General features: G+C 48.0%; 1 protein-coding gene across 1 annotated transcript in view; it reads left to right on the top strand.

Moving 5' to 3' along the window:
* Nucleotides 1-13,555, top strand: part of IGDCC4 (immunoglobulin superfamily DCC subclass member 4) — an 83,424-nt gene that overhangs the window by 67,323 nt on the left and 2,546 nt on the right. Inside the window, exons 12-18 of the mRNA XM_041418788.1 lie at nucleotides 2,847-2,954; nucleotides 3,220-3,403; nucleotides 4,036-4,163; nucleotides 4,370-4,540; nucleotides 5,046-5,183; nucleotides 5,661-5,766; nucleotides 6,676-6,910. Of these exons, the coding sequence (XP_041274722.1) occupies nucleotides 2,847-2,954; nucleotides 3,220-3,403; nucleotides 4,036-4,163; nucleotides 4,370-4,540; nucleotides 5,046-5,183; nucleotides 5,661-5,766; nucleotides 6,676-6,910 (1,070 nt within the window). The remainder of the gene's footprint in view (nucleotides 1-2,846; nucleotides 2,955-3,219; nucleotides 3,404-4,035; nucleotides 4,164-4,369; nucleotides 4,541-5,045; nucleotides 5,184-5,660; nucleotides 5,767-6,675; nucleotides 6,911-13,555) is intronic.

The raw sequence follows: 13,555 nt of genomic DNA, 5'->3' as shown, positions 1-13,555 counted from the left end.
AGGAAGGACTGGCAGCCCTAATCTGGGCTGATGGGCAATTAGCTGGGAGGATTTCCCAGATCAGGGATGTCTGCTTGGAGAGCACAGCACTGGAAACCTCTCCTAAGATCCTTCTATAAAAGCAAATACCCCACAGTGTCTCTTGGGATTATCTTCAAGAGTCATTGAGTCCAGCTGCCTGGGTACCTCAGTGTTGACCAAAAATGAAAGTGAATTCTGTCCAAATGTCTTTTAGACACTGACAGGCTTGGGGCACTGACCATCTCTCTAGGAAGCCTGTTCTGGTGTTTGAAGTGGTGTTAGGAAATCCCAGGTTGGGCACTGGGCATACCAGGCTGAGCTCAGATGTGGTGTGTTCCATGTCAGTGCAGACAAGGTCCAGAGTGGTCACTACATGTCCCTTGGCTCCACAGCTCCGTAGTGTCACTGAAGCTAGTGCTCTGCCCCTTGCCTTGGTTTGAGATGTGGCTTGAAATAAAGACTTCTCCCATCTCGTGCTGATCCCTGGAGCAAACCATATCTCCTTAGAGTGGTGTCACTAATGGTACCATGTGTCTTATCTGAGACATGTGTGCTGAAGTCCTGTGAGAGAGGTGGGCAGCTGGTCAAGGGCACACAGGAAATCCAGCAATTTAATCAGTCCACAAAATCAGAAGGAAGCTTTCCTGAATCACCAGGAGGGGTTTTCCCTGAGAAATTCTTAGTGACTTCCGTTGATGTTCTTGCACTTACTCCCTGTACTGAGATGCAACTACCAGGGCCATAATTTATGTGAAAAAGAAATGTCAGGGATCTGATCCTGTGTTCCACATTCCCATGAAGGAAGATTGCATTCCTTTGGAAGTAGCTCTCTGGAAATCAGGGTGTTTTCCCACTTAAAGGAAAGCATGGCTGCTGGCACCAGGCCAATATGAACACCTTGAAGTGCTGAGTGAAGCAACATATTTAGCATATTGGATATATTATGCAGCTATCCAGATTAGTGATTTAAAATGATCTGGACTAGATTATTCTGCTTATATTTAATGTATGATGGAATGCAGTGAAATACATCTGTTTTCATGCTGCCTACCAGCTTCTTGACAGCTTGATAGAGTTTTATGTCTGCCTGTTCTAAGAGCTTGAACATCTGGGCCTGTATATAAAAATTGAAGCCAATCCTCTGACTGAGAAATCCAAAATACCCCTATTTTCAGCATGTAAGGTGCTTGATCATGCAGTCGAGCTCCCCTGGCGTCACGTGCAAGCAGCTGCTGTATTGATCCTGCCCAGGGATGGAGACAGAGGACTTGTCCTTTCCTTCACTCCATTCTCCAACAGGAGCTGCTCACAGCTGTCTCACATCTGTGAGCTTTTCTTCATCGTTTTGGATTGCACCATCCATGATGTGCTTGTGTCCCAGTGAAGCCCAGCCCAAGGCTCAGCCAGAAGGAGAGTGTGGTGCTGGCAAGAGATGGGCTGGGTGTTCTTTGTTCCACTGAGCCCGTGGTCCCAGCCCTTTGGAGGTTGAGTGCCCTTTGGCCTTATCCCCCTTGTGTGGGTTTGAAACATTTTTCTGTGGCTGGTGAGTGTGGAAATGCAGATCAGACTGTCTTGGAGGCAGACAAAACTCTGTTTGCTTTTGGGATTCTTTGGGGACAAAAATGTGGCTGAACTGTTTTTATATTCTGAGCGTGAGCGTGTGTTGTGGAGCAGAAAAAGCCTTTGGTAATTGGTACCATCAGCCTTTAGGAGTGTAATCAGGGCAGTAATAATAAAATTGGCATCAATAAGAAAGGTTTCATTCTGCTTACGTTGTCTGGCAAAGAGAGCAGTGATCTGTGAGGGCAGGGAATGAAGAGGCATGTCCCAAGTTAACAAACTTCATCAGTGTGCTGCAGCCAAAGCAACAAAAGGCAGTGTAGACTGCTCTGGCTGAGCTCCTGAAGGGGCTGGCTGCTGCAGGGAATGTCTTCTTTGAGAACTTTTTATCTCCCAAGTTGTTTCTTTGATTAAACATCTCCATTAAAAATGAAGAAGCTGATGAAACGCTGGAGGAGAGGGAAGTGTTTTTTGGACCAGGGCAGCGCTGCTTGGAGACAGAACACCCTGTCCTGCAGCTCAGTTTGAGATTCCCCACAGTGCAAGGCTCTCTGATGGGAAGAGCATGCAATGAGGACCCTCAGGTTTTTGGTGTGGGTTTTCTGTGCATTGTTGCTTTTCTAATTGCAAATTGGGAAGCTCTACTGTGAAGGCAAAATAGACACCATCCAACAAAGGCTGCCAGTGACTTAACAGGGCATTTGAGGACTTGCTGGAAGGAGCGTCCTCACAGCAGTGAATAAACCAAAAAGGACTTCAGAAACAGGAGGTGCATTTTGGGGGAGGAGAGAATGTCCTCACTCCTCAGGAATAAACAGTGCAGTGCAGTCACTTCCATGGTAGAGAGGAGTCAGCATGTGTAGGTTTCTTTAGTAGTTTGTAAGAGAGGAAGATCTAGAGATCCTGAGTAGATTGGTAGAGGCCTGGATACTGGTCAACCCTTGAGGGCTGGGGCAACTCCATTTCCTGCTGATAATTTCTGTCAAAAGCAAGGGGAGAACCAAAGAGCAGCTGTGCTGATTACATATACCAGCTGTGAGACAGTGTTTGTGTGTGGGAAGCCTGTAAGTGGGAGGGGGACTCCCTGCTGTAATTTAGGTATTAGGTGATATTTACTTAGGTATAAGATAACAAAAATGTACTTATTATATTCAAGCTACTTTCTTAGCTGGTGAGAAAAGCTGGCAGGATCAAAGAAAATGTGTCTGATAAGGGAGAGTTGGTGACAAAAATAACCCAAAGCCAACCCTGATTGATTTTTCCAGCTCCTGGGAAACTGTACGAGGTGAAGCTGGTGGCATTCAATAAACATGAAGATGGGTACGCAGCAGTCTGGAAGGGCAAAACGGAAAAGGCACCTGCGACAGCAGTAGGTGAGAAATGCCCTTCAGTTGTTGTGTCTCTTCTGCTTGGTGGAGGGATTACAGAGGATGAACTTCAAAAAGGACAATACCAAAATAGGAAAGGTCATAACATAAGGGAACATCCTTTGACAGTCATTGCAAAATGTATTGAAAGAATTGGGAAGGAGAGGAAGGAGAAAAACATCCCCCTTCTCACTAGGGTTGTTCTTCCGCTGGGTGTGAGTGGCATTACTGTCATGTTCATCTCCACATCTCTCTTTGTGCTGCACCATAGATCCCCCTGTGCAGAAGGGGCCTCCACTGCCTCCAGTCCAAGTCTATGCAGAGTCCAACAGCTCAACTTCCATCTGGCTCCGCTGGAAGAAACCTGACTTCACAACAGTCAAAATTGTCAACTACACCGTGCGCTTCAGCCCCTGGGGCCTGAAAAACGCCTCTCTTGTGACATACTACACCAGGTAAAGAGGGCTCGTCTGCCATGTGTTGCTCGTGTCAGGAATGAACACAGGGCAGGAGGAAGTTGCATGGAATTTACAGAACTTAGCAAAATTCTGGGTGTTCCATATGCTGGGAATATCTGCCATGGTCACAGATAATGTTCAGGACTGCTGAGATGTGGCAGTGGGACTTGTCTTGACTTGAATACCAAGGAGTCATTTACTGGTCTCTTCATCTTTTTTGCTGTGGTTGAACCTTACACACTTATTAACAACATGGCTGGGTGCAATTACGCATTCATGATTTGTGAGATGGTCCTCACAAATTTGGTCTATAAATTGCTAGAGTTTAAGCCGTTTTAATAATTTGGGGATGTATCTTACATCTGAATACTTGTGCCCATTTTTAGCCTCTAACCAGGCTGTTTTCCACTTTACCCTGCAAATACATCAGAAATGGTTCTGGAGACTGGGAACTGTTTTGCTCTGTCCGTAGGAGCTGAGTGTTCTTGCATTCAAATGGCTGCAAGAGATGGAAAATCAAGTACTGTCAGAGTTAGGATAATCTCTTAGAGTGTTCCTGGTGGGGTGTCAAGGTGACATGGGAGAACCCTCAGGTGTTCACGGCCTTGTGCTGTGTCCTCTCTCTCCAGCTCGGATGAAGACATCCTCATTAGTGGGCTGAAGCCCTACACCAGGTATGAGTTTGCTGTGCAGTCCAACGGCGTTGGCATCGATGGGCCCTTCGGCAGCGTGGTGGAGCGCTTCACCCTGCCCGACCGTGAGTGTTCATGGGAACCAAATCCTCACTTCTCCTGGCTGTCCTTGAGTCTCCATCACATCCCTCCCAATGTGCCCCTGAGAGATGTGATCTCAGACCCCCTCGAAGCTCTGATGACCTTGAGTCCATGCTGGGAGGCTCTCTGGGGATGAATGCTCTGCTCCTCTTCCTCCTGCTCAGGCTGGCTCTTCATTTGTCTCTGCCAGGGCCCTCCACTCCTCCGTCTGACCTGCGGCTGCACCCTCTCAACCCCTACGCTGTCCAGGTGCACTGGTGCCCACCTGTGGAGCCCAATGGCATCATTGTGGAGTATCTCATCCTGTACAATGCCAACAACACACAGCCAGATGACATGTGGACCTTGCTGACACGAGAAGGTGAGACTCCTCCAGGTACTGTAATACCCCTCAGTCCTCCAGCCTCCTTTCCTCTCTCTGGAGCCCAGTTGCTCAGTCCTGCTGCCATGATTTCTGCCTCACTTTGCATACAGACAAATATTCAAGAGCTCATCCTGGCACTTTTCTTGAAGCATATGCTGTACCTGGTCATAGCAGAGAGTCCAGGGACATGGCTACTGAGAGACATGAAATGACACATGTCTGGGGCTGAAATAATCATTATCATTCAGGAAATAACCTACAGATGCAGCCTGGCAGCCAGCAATTCCTAGAAAAATGTGTGCCAGCAGCATCACAAGTAGCCTGTATTTTCAGATCTGTAAGCAGGAAGTTCATTATTACTGAAAAGGTGTATGAAATGCACAAAAATGTCAAAAAATCCCTCACTTCTGAGGGCCCAGTAATTCCACAGCTGCTTTTCTGTAGCCTCTGAATATTCCTGAAACAGAACATTTTAAATCTCTTTTGATTTGCTTTTGGTCAGGAAACATCTTCAGCACTGAAGTGCATGGCCTGGAAAGTGATACCAGATACTTCTTCAAGATGGGAGCAAAGACAGTGGTGGGATCCGGTCCCTATTCCAACGTTAAGGATGTGCACACCCTCCGGGAGAAGCTGTCTGGTATGAATTCCTCCCTGCCTCAGGGCAGGAAGGGAATTGCGTGGCTGGAGACTGATTTGTCAGCAGTGACATTTCTGTTTACCAAGCAATTGCCTGGTGTCGCTGTGTAGGATGCAAGACAGGATTCTCTGCAGGGCAGAGCCCTCAGATGTGCAGCTCCAGAACCCATCCCAAAGCCAAACTTCATCTCTTTCCCATCCTGATTCCTCTGGAAGGGAATGTACAACCTGCATCTTGCTGTAGCATGACATTAATGAATGTGCATAGATGCCAGTTTGTTTTAAGTTGATGTAAATTGTTACTGTCAAGGAATTTTATTATTTTATATGTATAGAATCAGAACCACAGAACAGCTGGGTCAGAGAGACCTTTTAAACCTGTTTGGTTTAGTACTGCTGGTGCTTCTCTGAACATGAGAAGAGCACCTCTTCCTGCTAGCAGCTGAAATGATGTGGCTGTCATTCCTTCCCCTCCTAGATGTCCTGGATATCCACTCTGTGACAGGGATCATCGTGGGGGTGTGCCTGGGGCTGCTCTGCATTCTCTTCTGCATGTGTGCCAGCTTCCGCAACAGCAAGCACAGGTGGGTGGCACCTCAGGTAAAGGAGGCTGCTGTGGAAGGAGACAGAACCAGTGTGAGCTGCATCCCCTCTTCAGCTGGGCTGCTTGGGATGTGGTGTAGGGGACAGTTAATGCACAGCTCGGATCTATGGATGGATAAGGAATATATTTAGTGTAATCTTTTCACTGATTCATTTTTTTCAGTAGTTTCTCTTCAGTTTGCATTCTTAGGCTAGTAGAAGTTTTTGCAGAGGAAGAAAAAGCCCTGATAAAAGGAAGAATCAGTTTATTACCTGTGTCTGTTAATGTGGGTAGTATTTTACTTCTGAGGTTGGACAGCTCTAAGGATGTTTGGAAATGTTTTTTTAACTTCCATCTGGGAAAATAATGAAAGACTTCACAGTGAGTGACAGGCTGGTTTAAGGAGGAGTGGATACAGCCCAAAGCCCTCTGCTATCCCAGGGGTCTGGATCCAGCCACAGGCATTTGGAAAGACCATGAGCAGAAAACAGGTCAGTTGTTCAGAAGAGCTTTGAGCTCACAGCAGATCTCAGGGCTAGGAACAAACAGCTTCTATCCTAATTGGCCACTAAACTTTCCTGTCCTGTTGCATCTCTAAACTGTAAAGCAGAGGTGACAGGAGTGACACAGCTCCCCATGGACCAGGGTAGGTGAGCACCTGCTTGTGCTGGGACTCTTAGTGTCTCCTACCCTTGGGGTTTGCTGGCAGAGGGACAGCTTTGCATCCCACAGTGGGATTTGTCTGAGCTTTGGCATTAACCGAGGTGGTGCAGAGATATATCTGCAGTGAAAGGTGTTACAGTGGGATGCGATGATAAAGGATATCCCCAGGAGTGGCAGGGCATGGCTTGGGTCTTGTCACCTACACAAGGACCAGCTGAGATGTCAACTCTTGCTTGTTTTCCCTCAGGGAGGCCCTGCCAGGCCTGGATTCCCAGGCTGCTGGCAACCACACGTACTACCACCGGAGCAGGCAAGGGTTGGCCTCTCCCAGTGCCACCCTGGACTCACATGAGCTCGAGTCCCTCATGTCCCCGCTCCCAGAGGATGCACCTGTGCCCCTGGGGGACATCACTGAGCTGGCAGAAGTGCACAGCCTCATCCACACCAGCCTTCCTGAGGACATCTTCCATGGGAAGAGGAAGGTAAGGACCCATGCACATGGTGACTGGGCTCCCACCTTTGGCAAGAGCCTTTGTTTGGTGTGTGGCTGCTGGGAAGCCAGGGTGGGATCCTGTCCTGGCTCTGCAGTGCCAGAAGTCGTGGCTGCAGGCTGGTGTTGGGCAGTCACACATTTCCCCTCTCTGTAAAACTTGACTAGCTCAGCCTTGGCTGTTGGATATAATTTGGGATCCCTGTGCATCTACCATCCCTTTTCATCTCCTGGGACAGTGACCCCTCAATCTGAGAAGCTGCTGCCAAACTTGGTGCTGCAGAAAGCTGTGGTATTTGTGTTGCTGTGGCATGTGGATGGTGGGAGGAAGCGTGATGTCTAAAGCAGACACGTGGCCTTCCAGGATTCTCTTTTGCTTGGACTAAAAGGAGCTGTCTCCACAAATAGTGTGGAGACTATTAAATACTCTTCAATACTCTTGAAGACAAATGAGAGGTGAAATTGCAGGGTTTTGTGAACCTTATTTTTTAAAGTAGCCTTTTCCTGCCCTGCTTGGTTTGCCTGACACTGCATTGTCTTTCATTCCTCCCTGCCCATTTCCTCTTCCAAGCTTGCCTGAAACATTTCATTCCATTAGGGAACCTTTAATTGGCCTAATTTAGTTAATCTGTTTATGTCTCTCTTTGTAGCCCTGGGAGAGCATGTAAAATAATTAGGAGGTTCAGTAAAACAAATGCATTGTGAGCACACGGGATTTCACGTTTGCATCAGCGAGGCCCTCGTGTGTCACTGGAGGGAAGGTGAGCTCAGGTGCCTGGCTGACCACGAGCCCTGTCCGTGCTGCTGGAGGCAGTGCAGGTGTGATCTTTGGGAAACACAAAGTCTCTGCTGGCTTCACTAGCCCCACGAGCTGAAGCCGTGCCCGTGGCCATCCCTGCGTGCCGTGGCAGATCAGCGCCCAGCTGGAGGAGAGGCTGTTTGTCTGCAGCCAAGCCACATCTATGGACTTTGGTGGAATGTGGCTGCCTGTCTGGACCCAAGCCGAAGAGTGTGAGGAATTTCCTACAGCTCTTTCAGTTAAATAAGGAACAAATGTTTTCAGTGATGGGGACTTACCCCTGAGAACAGGTCAGGATGGGGGGAAGTTCCTTCTTTGTGAGGCCTTTTTGGGGGCAGCATATCCAGATCTCTCTTCCAGAGCAGCAATCCTGCCTGCAAGGGCTTACACCAAGATCTGAATATGTGCAGAGTGGGGCTTGAGAGGGCAGTGCCAAGGCCACATGAGGCTCAACTTGAGAGCTTAGGACCCTCAGAGTGGGCAGTGCCCAGCAGCAGAGTTACAGTCACAGACCAGAGCTTTGGGGGAGAGGGACTGTAGAGTTTCTATAATTGGATGGGGAATGGCCACTGAGAGATAAATTCACTGAGGGTTTTGTTTTTTTTTTTTTTTGACGGATGTGGCTGGGGGAGCAAGGGTCACTGAGAAGCAGCCACCCGGAGAGCAGCGTTGTCACCCGTGCCGACCAGGAGGGTGACCTGGCAGGTGAAGGAGATGGAGTGGTGGCCGGGAGCAACAGGCTGTTGTTGCTGGGAGCGGGCACTGGAGGGAGATGTGCTCCCACGCAGGAGACCCTGCTCCCTGCACTGCCCCGTTCCTGCTGGAAGTGCCACCTGAGCACCATTGCTTCCTTTCTGTACTGCGACGTGTATAATCGAGTGTGAAAAGAATATGAACAAGAAACATCTTTATGCTGCCGTGGCCAAGAGGCCCCATGGCTGATGATGAGATGTCACCCGGCTGGGCAGTCAGGGAGTTGGGCAGGTCTCAGGTACATGGCTGGAGTGGTGCACACATGCCTGGTGCCCACAGTGGATGTAAACCAAGTCAGGAGCAGTTGTGAGTGTGTGCATCTCCCTGCTTGTACACAAAATGCCTCTAGTCGAGGCTGTGGAGTGGGTGTGGGTGTCCTGTGTGCTGCAAATAGCTTCCCCCAGCATCCATTAAAGCTGGAAACCCCCAGGGACCCTGCCTGGAACAGAGTGTTGTGGGAGCTTTGCACCCTGCAGTGGCCAGCTGCCTTTGTTGCCTTCTGTTTTCTTCTGTCATGCTGTGTGAAGTTGGGGCTGTGAAAATCCATGGCAAGGAATGCAAGAGAACCACAGGAAAGAGAAAATCATTGTGGAAGGAAATTCCTGTCCAGCCTGGCAAGGGGAATCTCCCCAGGGTGTTCTAGGTTGGATAGTATAACTTGAAGTCCTATTCACTGAAGAGAGGGAGTGAGAAATGCCTCAAGGATCCCTTTTGTTTAGCAGCATATCATGTCACCACAGAGCTGGGGATGTTGGCTGGGGCAGACCCTTGGGCTGAGGCTGCTGGCACTGCAGGGCAGATTTGTGTAGCTGTGACCTCCAGTTGCCTGCTTGTCCCTCTGTCCTCAGGTTATGCTCCTGAAACCTGGTTTGTGTTGGCTGGTTGGCACTTGCATTGGCTGCTCTGTGCCTGCAGGCTGTTCCCATGCTGAGTCATTACTTACAATTCCATGGATTATTCTTTATTGTTTTTATTCCTGTGGCAGCCTGAGGTTGCAGTGGAGATTGGATGCTCCATGTTAGATAGACACAAAGAAGGGACTGTCCCTATGCCATATGGAGTCAGAAGTGAGTGAGTGTCATTTTACAGGTGTGGGGTCTGGGAACAGACTGAGGGCAGGAGGTCTTTAAAAATTCTGAGATTGGAACTGATTCCTGCAAAAAAAACTGTGGGTAAGGGTGGTGAGATATCCCCTTGGTCATCTTCAGGTCAAGATCATCAGTTCCTTCAATTGTAGGACTGTGATCTTCCTGAGCTGTTACACATAGTGCTGGAGGTGCAGGATGGTACAAGTGGAAGGTGGGAGAGTCCCAGAGGAACCTCCTGGACCCCCTGTCCCTGCCTGCAGGACAGCAAGGTGCTGCTGCAGTCAAGGTGTTGCACGGGACCCCTCTGGATGCTCACAGCTCCACTAGGCAGGAGTACAGTTGGCCATTCAGTGGTTCATTTTCCTTCCTTTATCTGTTTCCAGTGGTCACACACAAGGATTTATAAATACACTGACAAGTGATTTTCCTCTCTTACTCTCTTCCCCTTGCAAGCACACCCCAGACTGATGCCCTCAGTAGCCCTGTTATAAATGACACAGTCGTGCACGGGCTGTGGTGATGCAGCTCTGTCTCCTCTGACAGATGGACTGAGGATGATAAAATGGCTCTGCTCCAGACATCTCTGTCACTGCTGCTTGTGGGCCAAGCAATTTAAAGGGTGGGGGAGAATGTTAAAAAGCATCTGCTTTCCATGGAAGACTTCAGCTTTTCATTGAATGAAGCCAAACCCAAGCATTTTGGTTTGGAAATGTTTGCTGTTGTTGTTCTTGTGAGCTGGAGCCTTCCTTGCTTGCTGCCCTTCTCCTTCTCTGTGGGCCTCCTTCCCACAGGACTGCGTTTCCCACGAAGCATCCCCATGACTCGGAGAGCAGAAGCTGTAACACATCAGGGAACTTGGATCCACCCGGGTTGTTTGTCATTTTCATGTAGAAATTTTTCTGCGTGGAAAAGAAGTCCCAGTGTTTTCTGAGAAGCTTCAGACAAGAGCTGTGCTCCTGGTGACAGCGAGCAGAGACTCCTTTATCTGCTGGCAGAGGTCTGTGTGTGTTGCATCCCAGATGCAGGCAGGGATGTCACTGTGTTTGCGTGACACGGAGCTTTCCCACTCCCACCCGCTGCTGTTCAGCATCGAATCCTTTCTCTCCACTGCACCACTCTCAGAAGCTGGGCAATTGAAACACCCCCAGTCTTGTTTTGCACAGGGCTTCGAGCTACTTTAAATAACCATCCTAAAAAAACAGAGAAGGTTTCAAGTTGAACTTTTGCTATGTGTTCATTCTCAGCTCATATATTTGCATGAAATCATGACTTGTCACTGAGAAGGTAACACGATCTAGGCACATTTTTACCAGTTGGAGTTTCTATAAAAAGGCTAAAATGAAAAGGCTTGTTTGCTTTGATAAGGATTTAGCTGTAATGGAAATGTCTTTTATTGGAAGATGTTTTTATTAGTTTTCATTCTTATGTTTGCAGTGAACTGACAAAGAGATTCTTCCCTCTTTATATTAGTATTAGACTGACACTCCTTGCTCCTTGCCTTCATTACTGTGTTGTAAAAACCAAGACAATATTTCCTTCCTTCAGCCACCCACTAGCTCCCCTTGAGTAAAAAGAAATAGTGTCATTTATTACACCAAAAAATGCTGCTTAAAAAAGCAGTGAAGCTTTCAGGCACACAGGATTTCTTCAGGACTGTGATGAAAACAGTCCTAGAGTTAATTGCTGCTGCCCAATCTTAGAGGCTAAGCCCCAAGAGGGATTTGTCTTTTGCTTTTTTTTTTCCCCTCTCAAACATAATGTGCTCGAACAACATGTGGGACACAGGCCATGTTGTGTGGTTGATGGTTTTTTCTGTTTGTTGAAAGTTGCAAACTGGTACAAAACAAGTTTGTTCTTCATTGCAGCCAATTTCAGCCAGAGCTGAACAGGCTGTTCCCAGAGTCATCAAAACCTATGTAAACATGGCAGATTGACATTTCCGCTAACAGATGGTCCATGGGGGATTGCAGTAGAGCTGCCTGTTTCTTTCCACGTTTTTTGGTATTCACAAGATGCCTGCAAGAAGGTTTTCGAGTTTGCTCTGTGTGTGTGTCTGCGTACGATGCTCAGATCTCTCTGATGGCAAATATGCATGCAGGCATCTCTAACAGGACACACATTTGGTGCATGTGTGCAGATTTGTGTAGGTTCAGTGCTGAAATTTCCAGGCACTATTTGCTCAGTAACGTATGTTCCTTGGAAGAGGCACAGAAGCCATCAGTCAGGGATGTAGCTGCAGAAAGCCTTTCAGATGGCAGCAGAAGCAAATTGAACACGCTCCTTGAGCACTCGCATGTGGAGATATTCCTTATTGTGAGCTCTCTGTGATCGCTTGGTTGATTTCTTGCTATTAAAGCGTAGCTTAATGATTGTCCACTTAGAAACAGAGCAATTAGGGAAGGCTTTTGGCTCAGAATATATTGTTGAGGATTGCAGAGAGAGAAATGAAAAAGACACTGCTCAAGCATCCACATCTAAATTAGCAAACGTTTGATAGCCACAGTGCTGAGTTTGGACATCACTGGTCTGCAGGGTGTTGGCATATCAATATCAAGGCCTTTCACTATTTGTTTGCTAAAAATTTGCTCCTGAGGCAGTAGTAAAGCTCCTGTGACTTGGGGGTGGTGCTGGGATGTAACATGGCTCTGCCTCCCACAAGGTGTTGAGCCATTTGGGTGCCTGGGTGAGGGTGGACAGAGGGCTTGGGAGCAGCTCTGGCCACCCTTCAGCGCATACACGAGTGTCCTTCCGCCAGCCCCGGCAGCACGAGGTAGCATTTGCCTCTTGCTAAATAGCTGACTTAGGAATGCCGGGCTCACATACAACATCTGGTGGTGTATTTCTACCTAATTTTCAGCCAGATGGACTGAGGCACAAGGAGGTCAAATGACTCACCCAAGGTCAGGCTGATGTCAGAAATCTCCTCGCTGTCTCAGCTGGACTCACGCTACGTCGGCGGTTGTTGGAATAGGTTTGGCCTAAGGAGCAGCCACATATGCAGAGCAGGAACCTGGGCTTCTGCTGGCAGTGAGCAATAGAGGGTCAGTGGGTTTGAATAGATGTGCAGGGTATCTTCACCCTACACAGCCATCATGCTCACATCACCAGTGTTCTGTGTGCATGTTTGAAGTTGCTGTTGTCAGGTCAGGATTTTCTCCTCTTCTCTGCATCAGCCTCTCTTGTACCCACACAATAATGTAGCATCTGTGGAACAAGGCCAGAGATAACGGGCCTGTGTGGTCCTTAAGTCTGAGTTGTATGTTTACGTGTATGTGTATGGTGAATACTAGCAAGGCTTAGCTCAGGTACATGCAGGACAGCCCAATAAAATCAAAACCTGGAAAGAAAATACATTTCTGCCTGTGAACTAATAGTCTGAGCTGTTAAATAACTTCAGCTCTTAAAGACACACATTTCCCATACACAGAGGTGTGCATTCAACAGTTTATTGCAAGGGGAAGCTGAAAGAACCCAGAACAAATTGCGTTCAGCCCATATAATTTAATTAGATCTACAAACAAGGTAACACTGGTTGCCCAGGGGATTTAAAGCTGAGCAAAGAATTGCTTTTTGGTCTGTTGTAAAAAAAAAAAAAAATTAAAAAAAATTAAAGCCCCCAGTTTTGTACCTCTGTGTTGATGAGGAATGGCAGAGTGTTTTCCCAAGTCCTGGCTTGGAGCAGGAGCTCTTGTCTGCACTGCAGAGCGAGCGGTTTAGCAGAATTTCCAGCTCTTACTGGAGCACACAGGGCACTGCCCACGGGTGAGGGTCTTCTCTGTGCTGTGGAGCATCGCTTCTTCTCTGCCAAAGCAAAGACTGTGGTCACTCAGCTCCAGATTTCCCTGTCCCTTGCCAGCTCTGTGGTATTTCTCAGTAGGCTTGTTCTGCTCTGGGCTGTTGCAGCTTTGCAGGGAGTTGATTTTAGTGGACCTCTAAATGATGTCTGTGCCATGATTTACCCACTGGCCCGACAATTTGAGGATCAGTGGAAAGCCCC

Source organism: Onychostruthus taczanowskii, unplaced genomic scaffold, assembly GCF_017590055.1.
Source record: "Onychostruthus taczanowskii isolate IOZ18803 unplaced genomic scaffold, ASM1759005v1 scaffold6, whole genome shotgun sequence".
NCBI classification, from domain to species: Eukaryota; Metazoa; Chordata; class Aves; order Passeriformes; family Passeridae; genus Onychostruthus; species Onychostruthus taczanowskii.
Note: the sequence above shows the minus strand (reverse complement) of the source record. Positions and strands in the feature narration are given on the sequence as shown.